This window comes from Pinus tabuliformis, chromosome J (genome assembly GCF_031772625.1).
Source record: "Pinus tabuliformis cultivar Carrire ecotype Pingquan chromosome J, CPIR1, whole genome shotgun sequence".
Lineage (NCBI taxonomy): Eukaryota > Viridiplantae > Streptophyta > Pinopsida > Pinales > Pinaceae > Pinus > Pinus tabuliformis.
In genome coordinates this window covers 102,800,503-102,822,979 of record NC_142295.1, presented here as the reverse complement: position 1 = coordinate 102,822,979, position 22,477 = coordinate 102,800,503, and the positions used below count along the sequence as shown (strand labels likewise).

The 22,477-nt window shown below is 38.2% G+C and overlaps 1 protein-coding gene across 4 annotated transcripts in view; it reads left to right on the top strand.

The window, feature by feature from the left end:
• The first annotated feature begins 1,497 nt into the window (after positions 1-1,497).
• The window catches only part of LOC149225724 (alpha-mannosidase-like), a 456,087-nt gene continuing 435,107 nt past the window's right edge, over positions 1,498-22,477 (top strand). For 2 of the 4 annotated variants that reach the window (XR_016247699.1, XM_089377298.1), the window contains exons 1-4: positions 1,498-1,975; positions 10,213-10,296; positions 10,386-10,474; positions 10,639-10,813. Coding sequence is in view for 3 of the 4 variants with exons in the window: in XM_089377298.1 (XP_089233424.1) it covers positions 1,739-1,975; positions 10,213-10,296; positions 10,386-10,474; positions 10,639-10,813 (585 nt within the window). In the remaining variant the exon portion in view is untranslated. The remainder of the gene's footprint in view (positions 1,976-10,212; positions 10,297-10,385; positions 10,475-10,638; positions 10,814-22,477) is intronic. The other 2 variants (XM_089377297.1, XM_089377296.1) reach the window with 1 other exon arrangement.

The following is a 22,477-nucleotide window of genomic DNA, read 5'->3' as shown; positions in this document are numbered from 1 at the left end:
CTGATGATATTGTATTGATTTCTAAATCGACCCATGGATTGCAAATGTACTTATATGCCCTTGAGCATTTTTGTAGAGCAGTGGGGATGCAAGTCAATACTAGCAAGACCAAAATAATGATTTTTTCTAATAAAAAGAAGCAAAGCCAACATACTTTCTTCTTTGAAGACAACATTCTTGAAGAAGTAAATGAGTACAAGTACCTTGGGATTGATTTCAACAACAAACTCAATTGGGAGGACTACAGAAAGAAGAGAATTTTAGGAGGGTGGAAAGCATTATATGCTCTTCAAAACAGATGTAGAGAGGCAGAGTTATGAGATTGGAAAATGATTAAAGTGCTTTTTGGACTCCTAGTTTGTCCAGTGATGCTATATGGGTGTGAATTGTGGGCTAGCAACACTCCCGTCTCAAAATGGAAACAAATTGAGAAAATCCAAAAACGCTTGATCATGAGCAAGTTCAAAATAAAAAGTTCGGTACCTTATGAGATAATGTTGAGTGAAACAGGATCAACTTCCATTGAAGCAATTGCTATGGTGCGGCTCATAAGATACCTAAAAAGAATTGAACAAACGAGAGTAGGTAGATGGCCTAATTTTATCTTCAATGAAGGCATGAGCGAAAGAAAGAAAACATGGATGAAACAAAACTACACATGGATGCAAAAATGGAATATCTACCTCAATGCCTGTCCCACAAATAGCAAGGAGCTAAAGGATTTTGTTATGGAGAAGTTTTGTAAAAAGGTATGGGGAAAAGAGTTGGGTAGAAAGAAGAAATATTACATTGAGGAATTCAACCCTACGTGTGATTTACAACAAAAAGAGTTCATTGGAGCTAGCATTTCATGGAGGGCAAAGGTTCTTATTGCTAAATTAAGTTCCAACTCACATCAACTTCGGCGTGAAACAAGACGGTGGAAAAGGCCTAAAGAAGCTTTGGAAGAACAGGTGTGTACATTTTGCATGTTTGGGGCTGTGGAATCGGAAAAACATTTCATTTTGGAATGTGATGCATTCAAAGACATCAGAGAAAGTTATGAGAACATGTTCGCATCAGTTTCTTGGCCTTGTCTTTTTAGCGAGGGGATTGTTGGAAGGTTGGGTCAACTCATCATCAATTTGAATCGGAAAATGACTGAATTACAAAAAGCGAAAAACAAAAAACTAATGGTCTCAGAAACTATTTTTAGTCTCAAGGACCTTCAGATATCATTTCTTTTCATTACACCATAAACTTTTTATTATAATTTATTAAAAAATATTCCACACTTATTTCAGATCTATAATAAAAGATTTATATAATTTTTTAGTAAAAAAACAAAGAGCCTTGCATTTTACCCAAATAGCAACATCATAAGAGATGGGAGGTCAATGGACCTACCTCACGGGACTAACTCTCCAATTTGTATAATAGAGACCCCACTGTACCTCTCAAGATCCTGATATCGTGAATATTCATGTTAATTTTTCTTACTCAGAAACCGAGTTAATTATGTCATGTCGACATTTTTGTTAATTTTTACTCAAAAGCTGACACCCACCATGACCAGACCACTTATTTACCCCAACATCTGCACAGAGACCCACCTATTTATCCCAACATCTACACAGAGACCCCAGGAGAGCAACCTTAGCAGTGCACACATCAAATTTTGGTGCCCATTATCTTCTGCTTCTGCCGGGCCTGCTGTACCTACTTCGCTTAGGAAAAGCCTATAAATGTTCCAGGATTCATGAAAGCAGACGCAACATACATTGCCGGCATGGGCGGGTCAAAGCTTCAATGGCTTTGCATTTGCAGCCTACTTATCAATCTCTGCTTCTGGCAATCCCTGGCAATTGAGTATAACACCAAAGCAGGGCCAGTCGAAGGAAAACTGAATGTTCATCTAGTTCCTCACACTCATGACGATGTGGGATGGCTCAAGACAGTTGATCAATACTATGTTGGCTCTAACAGTTCTATACAGGTAAAATTATTATCGTATTCAGTTCATAAATTTGTCAGTCCAGGGCAGCAGGTCCAGGCGTTGACTTCTGTCAGGGGGTTTGATTCTCAGTTATTGCTAGTAGTTACATTGAATGAAATTGTTGTCTATTTTGACAGTAATGAAATCCACCCAACCATATTGTATTATCTCGTTGTTGAGTTGCCCTATCATGTATGTAATTGTTGAAAGATATGTCATATAAGTGATTATATTGCTTTATTCCACTGCACTTACAGAAATCAGGTGCATTTCACATCCCGGTGTGGTAATGGTGGCCCATTAATTCTTTGTGTGCCCATGTAATGGTGCATTGGGCACATCACTGCATTCAATATGGACACTAGCACAGACCCATCTATAATATGCACCTTAAGAGAGCTCCTTTAGTACACGCAAATGACAAACTCTTAAGATCACAGTTTCAAGGTGCATAGTATACCTGGTTTAGATGGGTTTGGGCTAGTGTAATATTCAGAAAAACCAATCTTCAGGATGCTGTTTAAATTCACATAAAATCTCTTTTCACCGAAGAAGCAAGTGTTCTACAACCTAGGTGAAGGGAGATCTCCAGTTGTGTGACAAAGCGTGTGCGGTGCTACAAGAAAAAAACACACGCTGACTTCAAAAAATAACAAAATTTTATAAAAATACCAATAGACATGAAAAATAAATCTTAGGATAGATCTATTTTAAACCCGCATCTATTTGGTGCCAATTGGTTGACACCTTGAGCTTTTTTATACCTTATTAGTGCTTAATAAATTCGAGGTTAAGTTGGATGTATGCTCATATTCTTTTTTCTCAAGAAAAAAAAATTGGAATTCTTATTCCAGTGAAGAATAGAAATCACATTCTTCAGCTGCTCAAAGCATGTTTACAGAACAATACTCTAACAAGCCCATACCCAACGGGTATCTTTTAGATCATTAAAAAAGGACTTTTCAGCCACCAACCCCATAGTAGTAGATAAGCTAATACATCCATAATGGTTCTCAAGACTGTTCCCATAACAGTCTTTTACAAAGCATCAATAAAAGGTTTAAAGATCAAAACAATGAAAAAGGGAGAAATAACTAATTTAAACAGGCGGTCTTGATATTGAATTTCCATGACCTTAGGTCTAGGTTAGAGTCTTAAAATCACTGACGCTACCAAACAAAGAATCTCAACCATAAACTACTTTGCACAACGGAAATATAAATAAGTAAATCACATATGCACAAATATACACACTTTTTAACAAAATTGTACAATCCCAATCTGCGTTATATTAAACAAACTGAGTAATACAATAGTCTATGGTATACAAGATACAATGACAAACTTTGTTGTGTAACTTTGATGTCGTATCTTGTGCTACCGGTCCTTCGCTTCTGTACTGCTCACTAGTAGTGCCTTAGTCCATCAAGGCCACTACACATCGAGACTCCAAGAGGGTTGCCTCCTAACAATACTGCAAGTCACTTTTGCTGCATGTACACGGACTCATCAAACTGCTCTCTAGGCTAGCCAATACCTGAGCTCCAATCTGCCTTCTAGTAGCCTCTTTCGTCCATCAAAGAGCTACTCATTAGGCTGCAATACTTCACCCAATCACGCACCAACAACGTCCTTCTTGTCTACTGCTCTAGGGCTACTTGGGTTAGCCAACTCACTGCCCTCCAATCAAATCAATGGTACCCAATCATGTCACTGTCAATTCTGCTCCTAGGAAGACCCTTCACCTCCTCGGAAGATCCTCCACATGGCACCAACAGGCTGCTATGTCACGATCCAGTTCTGGTCAACACTTTGACCCAACAATCCTCCACAAAATGCTGCTGTCCTCCACTGTTTGCTTGCTGCTCCTGCAATTCTGTTTAGGGCACAATATGCAACCCTCAACTCAACGCACAGTCAGCAAAACTAGCCCTCAAGGGCTGTGGCCTACCTTGGAGAGGCTCCTCCCATGCCACGCTATCCTCTGAAGGTTCTGTCCACCTCAACGCAGTCCTAGAATACCTCCAGCTGCTTGCTATGGCTTGCGGCCTAGCACAGCAGCTTGCTGTAGTTTTCGGCCTCCTCCAAGATATGCCAAATAGTCACCCCAAACAGCAATGTATTGCCTCCTAGCTCCTCGGCCTAGTAGCCCAGCACCTCGGCCCTAGAACAGCTCCTCGGACCTGTGTTTTTAGCCCTCAACCAGCCCTTAGATAGTCTGCAATCATGCCCAGAACTTCGGCCTCCAAACAGACAACTCCCACGCTGCTTCTCCGCCTCCACTTCAGACTTATCCCCACACTATGCTTGACCCTTTCTTGCTGCGGCTAGGGCTCTCTTTCTCCACCAAATTCAGGGCTCTTTTCCTTGGAGGAATGTTTCACAAGTGGATGATCTAAAACACATCAATTCACCCTCCTTTTATATCCAAATCAATGTTGCACTAATCGTTATCGGGATAATTTCGGCGCAGGGAAAAAATCATAATAATCGGGAAAAAATCGGTAATAATCGGGAAATAATCGTTTGGTACAAAAATATTCATTTTTTTCAAATTTTTTAATATCTAAACCATCTACAACATAAAATAAATATATTGGCACATAAATATGATAAAAGAACTAATATATAAGATGTTTAATATCGTTTCTAGTGCTAAAATCACACATAACAGTGAATCATGTCCTAAATAGTAAGTTCTGACTCCTGAGTCCCAAATCAGCCTCAAAGTATCAACAAAAAATATAATAATGTATCTCATGAGTCATAATGTCATATACAATGAAATGAACAAAATAACTAAATTCTAATACTATTGATTTCCTCTGCCCCTCTTGCGAGAAAATGCCATAGCTTTCCCTTTCCCTCTAGATGTAGATGCTGGTGTTGGTGGAGTTGGCAGTGGAGTCTGCTGTGCTCTAGAAGCTGAAGAACTAGGAGTAGGAGCTATAGGAGGTAGACCACGTCTTCTACTGGTGGCAGGGGTAGCCTGGGCAGGTGGTGTCACCTCCTCCTTCTCTTGCTCCAACTCCTCCTCCTCCTCCCCTACATCCTGCACTAACCAATCATCAGCAGATTCCATGAGAGGCCTCTCGGACTCAACCCTCCATGTAGCGGTGGTGTCAATCCCATCCAATGAGATGGCCTCCATATCAGGTGTCCTCTCAAGTTGTCTCACCCACAATTGAAGATTGTAGTAGACGTAGACCATGTCATTAAGTCGCTGGGACTCCAAACTGTACAAAGATCATGAAATAATAATTATTTCAAAAATTTATTTGGAAATTTGCAATATTTTAAATTTTTAAGTGTTAAGCTGTTGCGCTCCTTGTTGTGTATTTTTTCAAATACACTCTAGTTGCGCTCACATCCTGAGGAGCTACATGTTTGGCTGAGGATCTGAATGGCAAGTTTTTGCAGAAGGGGTACCCTAGCACCATACATTCTCCACCATGCATCTACAACAAAATTACAAATAAAATTTTAAATAAACATAAGAAAAAAATGGAATTTGAAGAGACAATGAAATTTGAAACAAACTAAAAAATACCTGGCATTTTAATCGTCCTATCAGTCACAGCCATGTCAAAGCCAAATGTGCCACCTGCCATCCTATATGTCTCAATTTCTTTAGAGATTTCTGTACGTTCTGCTGGAGATCGCACCATCCTCTGGACACAGGTTAAGAATCCATCCATGATCTCAGCATCAAATACGAACCCACATGCGTAAGAAAATGCGGGGTTCAGGAAAATCCCAGCAGCATGAATGGGACGATGGAGTGTGTTGTTCCATCGTTCATCAATCACTCCCCATAGGAGGAGTTGTCTCTGAAACCCCTCATCTCCCTTATCATCATAGTAGGCCCGAATGGATTCTTTCGCCCTGTCCATGGCCTCATACAAATAGCCCATTGCGGGCTTCTCACCATCAACTAACCAAAGAACCTTTACCAAAGGTTCAGTAATGGCGCACACCTCCTGCACTCCCGCTCAACAGTCTTCCTGGTATGAAACTAGTTTGCATATAGCCTCTCCCTCTGGTTTGCGGCTCATTGGCAAAGCACACCACTCCTCTGAAAGAAACATTCTCTTCACATCCCACATAGAATTCAAGAGGGATTGAAGAGATATGAAACTGGTGGCAAACCGTGTAATGGCGGGGCGCACCAACTCTTTGTTGTTGGTGAATCTTCTCATCAAGCTAAGCACAGATGTATGATTATATATAAATTTTGTAATGCTTTTGGATGACTCAACAATATCTTTAACAAAGGAAATTTTCCCTATGTCCTCCAACATCAAATCAATACAATGTGCAGCACAAGGTGTCCAAAATAAAGTAGGATGCCTCTCCATAAGCATCCTGCCAGCAACAACATAATTTGTAGCATTGTCTGTTATGACTTGGACAACATTTTCTGCATCCACCTTCAAAATAAACACATCCAGCAAATCACATAAAGTTCTTGCATCTTTGATTTGTGCAGATGCATCAACAGATTTGATAAACATAGTCCCCTTGGGACAACTAACCAAGAAGTTTATAAGGGTTCTCCCCTTTTGGTCAGTCCAACCATCTGACATCACAGTGCATCCTGTTTGTGCCCATGATTCCCTAAAATCCTCCAATCTTTTGGTGCAGTCAAGCTTTTCATTTTGAAGAATCCGGCCTCTCATGTCATGATAAGAAGGGATTTTGTACCCTGGGCCAACAGTTGCAATAGCATCAAGAGCAGGTTGGAAAAATGGATTATTCCTTACAATGCTGAAAGGAATATCACTCCAAAGGAGAAATTTTGCCAGCAATTTGTCAGCTTGTTCTTTCTCAGTTTTTTTTAGCATTGAATTGATAGATGGCTGTGAACCAGGTGTGGTTCGAGGAACAAAAAATGATGAGGCAGCTACCGGGTTGGTTGATGCTGCAGTAGAACCACTGCCACTTCCTTGTTCAATTGACTTTTTTAGTTGCCTCTTCATTTCTTCTTTGGCCTCTCTAGTGTGGTCTAAAGTTTCCAATGCTTTCATGGCTCTTCGGATGAGTTTAGGATTTGTATTTGTGCAAAGCCCTACATCAATCCAGGGATTTGTGCAAGGTGATACTTCAATTTGTACACCCCCCCGGACATATGGTGCCCACACAACTTGCAAGACAAGTTTATTTTATTATTCAAAGTAGCAGGTTCACCAAATTCCCAGAAAGGGTCCAATTTCCTTGACATGTTTGATTTTGAACTTTGAAGTTGAAAACTTGAATGGTGTTTCGGTGAACCTATGGGAAAATAAGGATTACAATTTAGTATTTACAAGTTACAAATTTACAATTTAGTATTTTACTATTTACATTGTACAAAAACTAAAAAAAATTACTTACAATTTAAGAAACCCCATTCCAAACCCAACCAAAAAAACAAAAAAAAAATACATTGGACAAATGTGAAAAACCCCATTCCAAACCCAACCAAAAATACTAAATTTTTTTTACATTGGACGTATGTCAAAAACCCCATTCCAAACCCAACCAAAAACATAGAAAAAAAACAAAAACCAAGTTACAAAACAATGAAAACACAAAACGTTGGTGCCCATACTGGTTTTATGGAGATAATGTGTCTCCTGCTTAGCTCACTCTTCGATTTTTTCCTCTAGGTAGTTGATTTAGCTCCAAAATCTCCAAGCCTCCAAGTCTCCAAGTCTCCAAACCCCACCGCGCCCTCTGCTGTCCAAATGAAAAAAAAAAATCGCGTTTTTTTCCTAATAAACACGCGCTGCCCGACGGGCCCACGCTTTTTACCGAAAAATTGGCCAATTTTATTTTATTATATATATATATATATATATATATATATATATATATTATATATATATATATTTTAATCGCCTGATTTAATCGTCATTTTGAAAAAATCGCGATAATACGATATTATCGTGATTTTTTCCCGATTAGTGCAACATTGATCCAAATAAGGGGCTCTAGCGAATTCATAAAGGGACACGAATCTTGGACGAATTCACTTCAAGACTACATGACTTGACTGTCCATAATTATTTGTCACCTTCAAAAATTCATAACTTCGTTTCTAGAGCTCCGATTTGAGTGATCTTTGGAGTGTTGGAATCGGCTCACCAAACTCTATCACCTCAAATTTTCTCAAGCTCAAATTCATCATGATTTTGATCCAAATCCCGATGGGTGCAAAACCCCATACTTGGGTTCCAAGCCCACAAGTGACCCTTGTGGCGCTTTTCCCTCTAAACCTTGAACCCTAGGGCTTGGAGTACCTCCCAAGCTACACAAATCAACACTTGAGATAGTTAAGACAACATCCTGAGACTCTTCCAGGATCAAAACTCTTGCTTCCAGCTGCTGACACTCCTTGGAGAGGGCATTGCCTCAGTATTAACCTCCTGGAAAAACATGAGTGAAAGAAGCCTGATCAAAGTGGGTTGTTACCTCCTTCAGTTGGTCTGCTAAAGGCTTCAAAAGGACATTCGGGATATGTATCTCACCTTTCATCCTATTTATGACTAATGTATGCTAGTACATTCTACATAGTAACATAGACACTACTTCCTGCATTCTCATATGATATCCTTTCTACTTTACATGGTAATACCCGTTTCAGTTCTGCAGTGCCCCTGTGATTTTAGTTGATGCACAGTTGAGGGATTGCATTGGACAGCTAGGGTTAGGGTGTCCAATTGCAAAATAAAAGGGTAATCTGATGCAGTTTTTGAATTTTGTGAATGCTTTATTAGTTTACTTCTGTAAGGCACAGTGTTTCATATAGGTCATAGTTTGATGGAAGAGTAAGACCATTGAAGAGCTTGCTTCTTGCATAGCTTGTTGTGTCAGCAAGTTGAGCTGATCAGCTTTTGTATTATCTGTTTTTTTATAATCTGCAAGCAATTTTATGTGATTTTTGCTTAACAAAGCAGGTGGGATCTTATGGAAAGTGTTGGTATCTATGGTCACGAGTTCAAGCCAATGCGTCACAAGTTCAATCCACTGTGCAGTCTATATAAACATCAGTGGCAATGGCCTCTGTTACTTTTTAATACCAAACCACAAACACATAACATTCAACCACAATTAAAGAAAATTCAGAACAAGAGAGGCAAAGAGAGGCAGAATCCTTCAGTAGTTAAAACTTAAAACAGTCGAATATTCACCCAATGGAATATAACACAGGGAGCGAGAAAGGAAGAACCATTCCCATGGATTATGGAGTCAATCAACCATAACTGCAAAAGGTTAACAAGCAAATAACATCCAACCACAATTAAAGAAAATTCAGAAGAGGTAGATGAAAAGAGCGGAAGAATCCTCCAGAAGTTAAAACAGTAGAATATTCACCTGATAGAATACAACACAGAGAATGAGAGAGGAAAAACCATTCCCATGGTTTATGGAGTCAATCAACCGTAACTGCAAAAGTTTAGCAATATATTCATAGAAACTGCAATCTAGCGAACAGAATAAGAGATGAAGCTTTATCCACCGCTAGAGAATATTCAAACCAGATAGAATATAAGAGAGAGGAGAAGAATAATAGTTTACAACTTTACATTCACTGTGCAATGCAATTTCAATTAATACACTCTTTAATTCTATCCCACTCTAATGGTGTGGCCAAGAGTGCAAACTATTCTGAAACAACTTGCTGAAACCTCCAATCTGGCATTCCATATTCAGTGTATATAAAAGTATGCCTGGCAATTTCAATGTTTGTTTTCTCGGTGATTGATATGTGCGCATGTGGAGAAGCCAATGAAATACTCACATAAGAAGCAAATGGAAGAGAAGAATTGTGACAACTGTACATACTGTACTCTCTCTCTGTCTATATGTAAGTACAAAAATTGGTACTGGAGAATATTTAATGAAAAGTTGAGTTGGATATTTACAATCAGTGGTTGAGGTAGTGAGATTGACAATTACAAATATAATACATATTGACCAAGCCTCATCATTTCCTTCTTGATTAGAAGAAATTTTCCTCAGTAGGTGAGGAAATTGCTCTTCAAAAGTTGACTGGGATATCCACTTGTCTTGGGTGGGCAAGGTCACCGTGTTTGCAGCCAAGATTCCTGAGTGTCTGATATCTAATTTATGAATTTAATGAATTTTAAAGTTTTACAATTTACCATTTCATTGTTTCCAAATATGTTCTCCAATTAAAAAATGGAAGTTGTATGGGAAACTAATATATGGCATTTTTAATGGATTGTTTCCAGGTGGCAGCGGTAGAATACATCCTGGATTCATTTATCAATGCTTTGCAAGAAGACCCAAACCGCAAATTTATTTACGTTGAAATGGTGAGAAGAATATCTAGTAGGCTTACTTCTTGACTCGCTTTCCATTTCCTTCATATTTATTTAAATAACATGCTTTTTCTTCTTGTAAGGCTTTTTTCAAAAGGTGGTGGAGGCAACAAAGTGAAGAGAAAAGGGAAATTGTTAGAAGGCTTGTTGAATCTGGCCAACTTGAATTTATGTGGGTGGAATATTTAACTTCATTAATTCTCAAGCTTTAGTTCAAGGCTAATTATTTCTATTAGATGTAAAATTTGTCTTATTTTTTCAAAGGTTTTGGTTTCCTTATAAAGTTCCATAAATATTGAAAATTCTAAAGCTTGGCTCTTTAAGGTAATTTTTCAGAAATGGGGGATGGTGCATGCATGATGAAGCATCTACCTATTACGTGGACATGATAGATCAAACAACCCTTGGGCACCGATTTATCAAGAAAGAGTTTGGCAAAGTTCCTCGTGTTGGGTGGCAGATTGATCCCTTCGGACATTCCGCCGTTCAAGGTTATCTTCTAAGTGCAGAGGTTTGCAAACCTTTCCCTTTGTATGACATCGTTCTTCTTATCCTTTTCTTCACTCTTGCAAGATGATAGTATATACCAGTTTAGAGTTTGTTATGGATCAATCTCCCTTCTCCTTGTCACCACAATTCCATACACAATGCACATATAGAAGACAAGCAAGTTAGCACACAATGTAACCTACTCTGAGTCTAGGGTTAATTGTTATATACTAGGAACTTCAAGTGAGGGGATGAAGCATGTCCATCATTAAATATATCATGTGGCAAAATTCACATATGGTTATCACATCTTTATGTTCAATTTCATTATCCATGTGACAAAAGTCACACATTACCCTGGCTCACTAGTATGTGCTCAACACCCTATCATAAATCATTATTATCCATGCTTATGAAAGAAAGTGAAGTGCGAAGTGATGAAGAAGAAAATGAGATGTATCTTACGTACACATTATATACAGACACCAATATATATGCATTGATCCTTTAGGAAGATTCTTTGATGAAGCTTTATCATAAATGATCTCATTGTGTTGATCATTAATCCCATTGGGAAAATCTCACATGATGATATCAATCATGGCGTTGATTCCATAAAAAAATCTTGGATTACGATTTATCAAAGTACATAATTGTAATTAAAGTATTGTTTTTGTTGGGAAGAATCTTGGATGGCACTTTTATCAGTTTATGATATTGATTACCAATAGTAACGCCAGTTTTTTTTAAATTTCAACCATGGTAAGTAGAGTCCGCAATTAGAAAAATTAACCCAAAACCTACGTAGCTTAAAAGTAGCTTAAAAGTCGAAAAACTCAATCAAAAGAACTTTCTGAGCTACATGAATCTACAAAGGCATTACTGGAAATTATGAACAGCAGAAACATGCTTAACAGAACTAAAAACTGCGTCTGTATTCTATTTCAAACTGTAAGAAGAAAATCACAATACATAAGCTCCAAACTAAAACTCCCAACCACATGGTTGTCCACCCTTCATCTTCTTTATAGACCAAGAAGATATGGAAAATACAATGTATCTAGATACATGCATGAAGCAATCCCAATCAATAGAGTCAAACCTAACCCTAATCATCTCAAATAGTCTGCCCTCCTGCATTGAAATATGTGCCATGAATAGTGCACTTCCTACTGGAGCCAAACAACAAACATGCAAACCTGCTGTTGCCTTCTAGACATCTGTTCCTTCATCCAAGTATACAAAGTCTCATACAAGCACCCTAGCTATCTTACGGATCTGTGCCCTCCCCAAAAGATGGTAAATCCGTATTACAACAGATAAAACAAAGTCTAACTAACTGGAATTCTAAATTTGAACCAGTGTTGCATGACTCGTACTCATATAAGACTCGTCTGGGTATTGACTCGGCGACCCGTATAAGAATCGGCAAAATACAGAAAAAAACTTAAAATAGGATAAATTTTAAGCACAAAAAAGAAACTAATGACATTTCCAATCCTTATAAGTTATAAAAACCACAATATATGCAATAATTCATAACATCATCTTTTATCTATGATAGTACATTGTACAACATAACATATTCAATTTTTGTAAGCAAAACATTTAGATACTGAATAAGGAAATGAACCATGGTTCCATAATCAAAATAAAAAATGGCAGCAAGTTCAAAATTCAAATACATATGTCATAAATAATAAGTCATAGTCTCATAACAATCTTGAGTCTCATCACTCATGCATGACTACACCTAGAATAAGCCGTCATGGAGCTAGTGCCAACATCGGAAGGTTGAAGCAATTGCGAGGCAGGTGTATTTGGAGTCTCCATTTGAGATGACAAACTAGAGAGATCCTCAGTCTCTTCATCAAGCCAACTCAAATCAGGGGACTCCTCCTCAACAACCCAATCAGAGTCTAAATCAACACTATCAAATAAAATTGGATCTAGACTTTTTGGCTGCACTTGTTTTGTGAGCATTCGAAGGTTGTAGTAGATGAAAAACTTCTTCAACCTCTCATGCTTCAACCCGTTTCTCTTTTTTCTATGGATGTGCTCAAATACCGACCAATTGCGCTCACAAGCAGAAGTGCTACAGGGGTGACTCAAAACTCTGATGGCAAATTCTTGTAATTGTGGTGCCTCAGTGCCACAATCTATCCACCAATGAGTTGTAAAAAAATAACAACAAATATTATTAGTTTGCAATGCCAAAGTTCAAACATATAAAAGACTCAAAAGAGAACTAGCAAAATTACAAACTAAATTTTAACAATTTGCACTTACAAGGCATTTTCTTGTCCTTGAGACGTTGGCTTGAGCTGAATCCAAATATGCCAGACGCTTCCTTGTACGATTTTGTTTTAAATAGCTTGATCTGGGAACATCTTCTCAATGCATATCATGACACCTCTCATCACCTCAGGATCTTTTTGAATGTTAGACCCCTCATTATAGAATAAGCTCGGATTGAGATATGCTCTCGCTGCGTGCAATGGTGAATGTAGCTGCTTGTCCCACCTGGAATCAATAATTTTCCATAAAGGGAGATATTTGGATTTATCTCCCTTGTAGAAAGTCTTGATGGCCTCTTTGGACCTGTCCATGCCCTCATAAATATATCCAATTGCAGGTTTCTCTCCATCCATCAACCTCAAGACTTTCAAAAGGGGCTCAGTAGAGCTAACAATCTTAGTGATTTTTTCCCACAAACTATCACGTAGGACAAAACTTTTACAATCAATGCTTTTGGTTTTGTGTTATCTTTCCAAAATATCCATTGTTGGCTACTAAACATTCTTCTCAAAGCTTGGTACTCATACAAAATGCTTTGGAGGGAAAGAAAGTTTGTAGCAAACCGTGTGATAGCTGCGTGACTTAGCTCACCCTGTGTGAATTCCCTCATAAGGTTCAACACCCAAACATGGTTATAAATATACTTGGTAATTTGTTTGCACTCTTGCACAACATTTTGCACCCACTCCAACTTCCCAATGTCCTCTAGTATCAAGTCTATGCAATGGGCAGTGCATGGAGTCCAAAAAATGGTGGGATATTTGGCACAAAGCAACCTTTTAGCTTCTACATAATTTGTTGCGTTGTCTGTGATTACTTGGACAACATTTGCAACCCCAACTTCCTCCACACCTCAGCAAACAATGTAAAAATCGAATGTACATCCTTTACATGTGCAGATGCATCAATGGATCTTAGGAACATGGTTCCTTTAGGGCAAGCTACAATAAAATTTATTATTGCTCTACCCCTCTGATCTGCCCACCCATCATACATAAATGTGCAACTTGTAAACTTCCATGAGCTTTTAATGCTCTCCAATTGTGGCTTGACACACTCGAGCTCCTCATATAGCTCTTTCCCCCTAAGTGCATTATAAGACGGGGCTTTGTATCTAGGGCCAACACTTGCAATGGCATCCACCATGGGCTGATAAAAATAAGACTTTTCATAGTTGAATGAAAGACTATTATGGTACCAAAACCTCCTCACTGACATATCTGCATCCTCTGTCTTCTCTTCATTAAAACTTTCCAAGGTTGGCTGAGATCTTGGAGTTGTACGGGAGCGAAGAAAGAAGAGGTTATACTCTTGTTTGCCACAACACTTGAAGAGGAGTTACCGGCACTTTGATTCTGTGGTTCATTCTGAGATCTACCTATCCCAACAACCTCAACCTTCCTTCTTGCCCTCTTAGAACTTTCTTCTTTAATGGATTCTACAGTAGCTACCATTTCAGCAGTAAGCTCATCAGGGCAATGTTCACAACATTCCACACCATTCCCAGGAATTCTAGCTAGGTGGTATTATAGCTTGTTTATGCCCACATACATTTTGGCATTGCAATAATTGCACTTGACATGGTGGTCATTACCGGGAGTGAGTTGTTTACCATGTGCCCATGCCAAATCACAAGACTTTCTACTACCGGTTTTGGAGAATTTAGCATCTACGGATAAATACTAATTCACTAGACAAGTAGCTGTGCCTAGAACAACAATTTAAAGTGTTTTAGACTTTCCCTATAAGTAATAGATAAGAAGAGAGGATAAAAGGCCTACCTGTAGTTCCGCTTTCCTCTTGTCTCCCTTGTATCAATTCCGTCGCTCCTTCCCGTACTTAATCCGCTTGAAAAGTACCCTGTCAACACAACAGAAGATGAAAACCGATCAAAGCATATGATCCATTGAATATAAATGAAAGGAATCAGAAGCAATTCATACATATAAGCATTATGAAAGAACACATCATACGGAAAAAGGTTTAAACACTTTAGTAGATAGAAGAAGGAATTACAACCATCAGTGTCTGATTCAAAGTCATTCCTCCAGCTTGGATCCCATCCACATCACATCAAAAGCAAGACAAGCTTGCAGCATCACATCATTTGCTCCAAAGTCAAGTCTCATAGCAGCATTATCTCCTTACAATTCAACATAATCCAACCCCTGATCACTTAGATGAGTGGTCAATTTATAGGAAGATGAAGGAGGTTTTGTCATTAATGGTGACATTGAATGGCCTTCCATACTTAGAATTAGTTCCATGGAGGAAAGGATGAGAGGATAGGATGATCCTTAACTCATTCCTCATCCATTCTCGAGCTCATAGGAGTTGATAACACAGGGAAACTTCTAGATGACTCCACAAGATAAGAATATTCTCCAAACCCTATGTGAATTTCGCTCATTCTCGCCCAACGTAGTTGAAAGGAAGCCTAAGTGCTCTGCAGAGCACCTTGGAAGTGGACTTAGCTGCTCTGTAGCGCACCTTCATACGGGCTTACCTGCGCTGCTCCCTCTAGAGGCAATTTCTGGATGTCTTCAAGTCATGAAACTGTCTGGGAAGGAGGCATTCAAAGGGTTGACTTGTTTAGGGCATGAAACAACTGATTTTAGGGTTTGATGAGTCCTAAATCACTGATTTGAATGTTGGGATTTGATGTGCCCAAATGGATTTGTAACACTACCCTTTGGTGGCATCGTGATGAAATCTAGAAGAAGAAAAAATATTTTTTTTAAACTTAATTGAGATTCGAGAATTTAATTTTTTAAAATTTAATTATAATTAGGAGAATTTCAAAATTTTTAAGTTTTTTTAGGTCCTATGGTTGAGTTTCTCAGCCACGCATGGGCCCTGTGCGTCACTGAGAAACTTAGCCATAGGGCTTGTAGGCTTGATATTTTCTCAGCCCGCAGGCCCTATGGATGAGTTTCTCAACCACATCTCAGCCCGTAGGCAATGTGGCTGAGTTTCTTAGCCATGCACGAGCCCACAAAAATATCAAGCCTATAGGCTCTGTGGCTGAGTTTCTCAGCCATGCACAGGGCCTGTGTGTGGCTGAGAAACTCAGCCTAAGGGCCCAAAAACGTTTAAAAAAATTTGAAACAAAAAAAATTTACATGGAATTTTTTTTTTTCAAACAAGCAATCAAGTTTCATGAAGCCTACCTAGTTGTGATGAAGCTGGGTCTGATGAAGCCTCCTTTAGCCTCCTGCAAGAGCTCCTTCACTGTGCAATGGAGTCACTCGGCTCCTTCAGCCAAGACTCAACACTCAAATGACAAGTGAATGAGAAATGTGAGGGAGGGAGGTGCTTATAAAGCATTTTATTCCCTCCATTTTCTCTTTCCCTCCACATGATCTCCAAAAAAAAAAAAAAATAAAAAAATCGAATTTTGAGGGTCTTCACGGGTCTTATGAAGGCCTTATGCGGGTTCAATGCAGGTAGAGGAGTTCAATGTGGGTATTCATAGGTACAGGTAAGAACCGCGGGTTCTATGCGAGTGACCCATCTCACTATAAGACCCATCAAGACCCGCAAGTACTCGCGGGTCTTATAAGGGTCGTACTAGATTTGAACAGTTGTACTAGATTTGGAATAAGGATGAGACTAGTGCCCTCTCTCTCTCTCTCTATCACTGCAACACACCTCTCACAATAGACTAGCATCGTGCCATCACTCTGCGCTTCCTTTGCTACACCATTAAGTATTTGCACATTCATCCAAGTATAAAATGTCTCATACAAGCACCCTAGCTATCTTAGGGATCTGTGCCCTCCCCAAAAGATAGTAAATGCATGTCACAACTGATAAAACAAACTCTAGCTTACTGGAATGCTAAATTTGAACCTAAGTTGCACGAAGCACTGAAATGTTTCAAAGTTTTCGAAAAAGGTATGTTTAGAAACATCGGTTGAAACGTCATATATATATATCGTTGAGAAATCACTGCTTATAGGAATTAGGATTTGATTCCTCTTTCTTGATAATTACTTGTGAATTATGTTGGCTTCTTTTACCTCTTAATTAGTTTATCTTTCATCAAGCAATTACCAAATTATATGTATATGAAGATCATAAGAACAAGAGACACTAGATGTAGGCGCACAACGAGAGAAAAACCCCTTAAAAGGGGAAAACCTAGTCAAGAACTCTTCCTTCAGTAGATTCAAATCAAGATGAGATACTTCCAGACTTCTTAGACCTAGACAAAGACCTCCTTCCACCACCAATTCAGACCTTCCCTTCAATAGATGATCTTCACAAAATACTCCTAGTGACAACTCCCCAACAACAACGTCAGTTCAGAATTTCAGCCCCCTAGCAGCAGAACTTCGACCCCAACAACAAAATTTTGGACTTGCAGTAAACACAAATTTTCGGCCCCAACAATTGCCCAAAACTTCGCACGTGTGAGAGATAGATAGCCTAGAAATTTCGATTTAGGTCTTCCCAGCAAACTTCGTCCTTCTCTAGCTACTTCGCTCTTTTTTTGCTTCTCTTCCTTGAAGATCGAACTTGTTGAGTGAATGCTCTCCAAATGAAGTCGAGTTGCTCAATATATAGGCTTCTTGTGAGGTCAAATTGCCCTAACCCAGGCCGACTTGATGAGGGCAGGGCCGACTTGGTGTGGAGGTGACAAATGACCATTTTGACTCAAAAATAAATCTTTTTGCATGATACAAAAGCCCAAGAAGGGTCTAATAAAATTGACAATGACTCTAATGACTCAAGACAAAACTTAGAAACCTTCAATAGAGGCTTCGACCTAGAAAACATTGACTCAAACATGAAACCCATGTTTTAATAAGTCATTTTCTTTAATAATAAATTTTCTTTTTGACAAGTACAATTATGAAGATCAAAGCTAGTTACATTCTTCAACACTCCTTCTTAACTAGGGAGGTATTCATAATTACATATATACAACTACATGGAAGATTTCAAAATGATGAACTACGGAGAGTTCTAGCATACTCAGTGCTGCAGACTAGATACCTGACCAGGGTAATCTATCCGGGTGGGACTAAGATGGACTCAAGCTTTTAGCTAGTTTAGGTACCATCAGACTTACTTGCTAACCATCAATCCAGGGATCTAGGTGCATATCCAAGGTCAGAGCTCCATGACCAACACCACCCTCCCTCTTCTGGATCTAGACATCAACACATAGGCCGACCAGATTTCCTCCCAAGCATCCGCCATTAGATGCTTCATCTCTCCCTTTTAAACTAGATATATCCATTTGTCCAAACATGCTTCCAAAGTATTCAACCTTCTTGTGGAGAGATTTATCTGTACAAACACAAAACCCAATCAACAATAAACTTTCAAATAAACATACAAGTAAACACAAACCTTCGGGGTCCTCAGTCATCTCGATGCCACTTATTCATATACGAATTGTCGAAAGCTTTCTTCTTCTTTCACTTCTTCAGCAACATCAAATACATCCTCAGTACATTGCAAATCTATTTTTGTAGTCCTTTCATTCATTCTCCGATTTCTTCTTCAAGGTATCCATCATGACTATCATAATATGCCCTCCCTCTCAACTAGGGAGATGTACTCTTTCTTCTATCCAGGCTCCCTCTCAACTTAGGGAGATTAACAACTTCATAACATCGGAGAAACTTCATTCTTTCAAGGCTTCATCTTTCTTATGGCATCAAGGTCATCTTGATCATCATCATTCTTATAGCTTCCTTTCATCATGCTCATTATTATAAACATCTTCAATCACAAACATCTTCAACATCTTGAAGATTGTGTACCTGCAACACATTTAACAACAAGTACAACCAAATACAAACATACAAAAGCATGAAGTTAACTATATCAGAGTCATATTACAATAATGGAATCATCTTGACTTTAGAGACCAAATACCTAAACCTAGTTAGGTTCATAATTGATAAGAGACACATCTTTTACATACTAAACTTCAACTTCTTGCTAGGATTTTGTCATAAACCCTAGACTCCATCTTTGAGACACAGAGCCTTAGATATCAACAATTCAATCAAATAACAATTCTACTATACATCTAAGGTTTCAACACTATGCTTTTACATGTCAGACTTCTACTAGGGTTAGTTGCAAACCCTAGATTTTATCATCAAAACTAAATCATATCGAAAATTAAAAACAACATCATCATCTCCTAGAATATCAATCTCTACTAGAGTTTTATAGACTCTAGATTTTACAAACTAAAACATGAGTATCAACAATTAGGTTATCATACTCGCATATACATATCTAGGATTTCATGCACTAACATCTCATATCAACATTCATACGAACTAGGTAAACCCAGGACACAAACATCAATACATCAAAGTTAGATATACAATTTTTTTATTCAGACTAGGGTTTCGAATATATACCTAGGGTTTCATTCCTAGGATCTTACTATAAAGGTTTTGTTCACGAACCCTAAATCACCAAACCCTAAAAATCTAGGGTTTCATTATATAACCTAGACATTAACAACAAACCCTAAAGGACTAGGGTTTTTACCAAGACATTATCAAAACCCTAAACTTTTAAAAGAATAGGATTTTACTATATGTTCTAGACTTTATCAATAACCCTTAAGTAGACAAGGGTTTCAATATTAGCATCAGTATACCCTTAGGTTAGGGTTTTACAGTGAACCCTAAAAGTTCGGATTGCACAATAATGATCAAATGATAATATAATGGGAGTAGATTCAATCTAATGATTAATCACCCTAACAAGAATCTTTACAATTCAAAACCCTAGACATAACGATGTCAGTAATGTAAAGCAAATTTCAAAAGAGAATGAACATACCTTTTCTATGAAGAGAACCTTGTAACAAAATTTGTAGTTTAATACATACCTTGAGTTGTTCTTTAACAAACCTTGTAGGACATCAATTCTTAAAAGATCTCCTTTGCAACAAAACTTCTTCCATGCTTCAAGTCTATCCTTTGAAGTCTCCTCCATAACCTTTGTGTATTCTGTTTCTTTCCTACTAAAGAGAAGGTTATTAGCATATAATACAAACAAATCTTGATATGAGAGGGAAATTAAACGTAACAAAGGAAACAAGGAACAAGATACTTATCTTTTGGTAAAATGGTGGAGGCTCCCTCCTAATCTAGTCCTTATGCATTCTTCAATGGTTCTATTCTTCCTTTTTGCAATTCCATTCTGCTCGGGGTTGTAGGGAACAATGAGCTCCCTCTTACTACCTGCTTCTTTACAATATGCAATCAATTCTTTTGAAGTGTATTCCCTTCCATTGTCGGATCTCAAAGTTTTTATCTTTCTTTCGGTTAAGGTCTCCACTTCGGATCTAAATTCCTTGAACCTTTCAAATAGAGCCATGTCCTTCTAGAGTGATCATCAATGAAGGTAACATAATAATGATGACCTCTAAGAGATTTGTTAGACATTGGCCCACACACATTGGAATGAATGAGATCTAAGATCTCCTTGTATTACTGCTTGTAAAAGGTTTCCTTGTATTCTTTCCCAAAGAATATCCCTTACATACTCCATGATCTTCCTTGATGTTGAGGATGCCCTTTACCATTTGACTAAGTGAGGGTATTATCTTGTAATGAATATGCCCATATCTTATATGCCAAAGTTCGATAGGATTGATCTCCATGTGAACCAGGGTTTGAGCAGATGGTGTTATAACTCTATATAGTCTTCCTTCACAAACTTCAATAATCTTTGCCTTTTCAATACTTGAATCCTTTCCCCAAACCAAAGCTTTACCATCTACAAAGGAAACCCTATCTCCTTTATCTTCTAAACAAGAAATGGAAAGTAAATTCTTTTTCAAACTTGGGACATAGAGTATGTTGTTGAGGTGTAGCTTTGCTCCACTTTCCAGCTTCAATGGTGTAGATCCAAGGCCTTTGACTGCATAACTGTTGTTGTCTCCTAGCTCTACTGCATGAGATGATGGTTCCCTTGATAGAGTATGAATTTGTCCACTTTCTCCTGTCATATGTCTTAATGCTCCACTATCAATGATCCATGTGTTGTGATCATCAAGAGTACCTGTAAGTGTAGCAAAAAAAATCCTTCACTCTTGAGTCTCCTAAATAGGTTGTAGATTATCCTTCAATCCAACTTCCTGCAATTCTCACGATATTGATTCCCATATTCAAGTAGCTTGCCATAGAGGGAGTAACCTTTTCTTCCAAAATTGCTTTTCCTTTCTTCAGGTAATTGCCAATAAAGTGATCTTCAACCTTCTTTGACCTTAGCTTTGATACCATGTTGAGAAATCAATGCTTATAGGAATTAGGGTTTGATTCTTCTTTCTTGATAATTACTTGTGAATTATGTTGGCTTCTTTTACTTCTAAATTAGTTTATCTTTCATCAAGAAATTACCAAATTATATGTATATGAAGATCACAAGAACAAGAGACACAAGTTGTAGGCACACAACCAGGGTAAAACCCAGTCAAGAATTCTTTCTTCAGTAGATTCAAATCAAGGTGAGACACTTCTAGACTTCGTAGACCGAGACAAAACCCTCCTTCCACCACCAAGTCAACCCTTCCCTTCAATAGAGGATCTTCACAAAATACTCAAAGTGACAGCTCCCCAGCAACAACTTTAGTTCAAAATTTCAGCCCCCTAGCAGCAACACTTCGATCCCAACAACAAAATTTTGGACCTGCAGTAAACATAGATTTTCGGCCCCAGCAATTGCCCAAAACTTTGCACGTGTGAGAGATAGATAGCCCATAAATTTTGATTTAGGTCTTCCCAGCAAACTTCGTCCTTCTTCAGCTGCTTCGCTCTTTTTCTGCTTCTCTTCCTTGAAGATCGAACTTGTTGAGTGAATGCTCTCCAAATGAAGTAAGTTGCTCAATAGGCTTCTTGTGAGGTTGAATTGGCCTAACCCAGGCGACTTGATGAGGGCAGGGCCGACTTGGTGTGGAGGTGACAAATGGCCATTTTGACTCAAAAATAAATCTTTTTACATGATACAAAAGCCCAAGAAGGGTCTAATAAAAATGACAATGACTCTAATGACTCAAGATAAAACCTAGAAGCCTTCAATGGAGGATTTGACCTAGAAAACATTGACCCAAGCATGAAACCCATGCTTTAATAAGTCATTTTCTTTAATAATAATTTTTCTTTTTGATAAGTACAATTATGAAGTCGGAAGCTAATTATATTCTTCAACACACACACACACACACACACACGCACACACACACACATATAAAGAAATGTATAAATAAGTGAATAACACATTATCTTGCAAGAAAAAAAAGGGAATAAGACCCATATATATATATATATATATATATATAAAGAAATGTATAAATAAGTGAATAACACATTATATTGCAAGAATAAAAAGGGAATAAGACCCA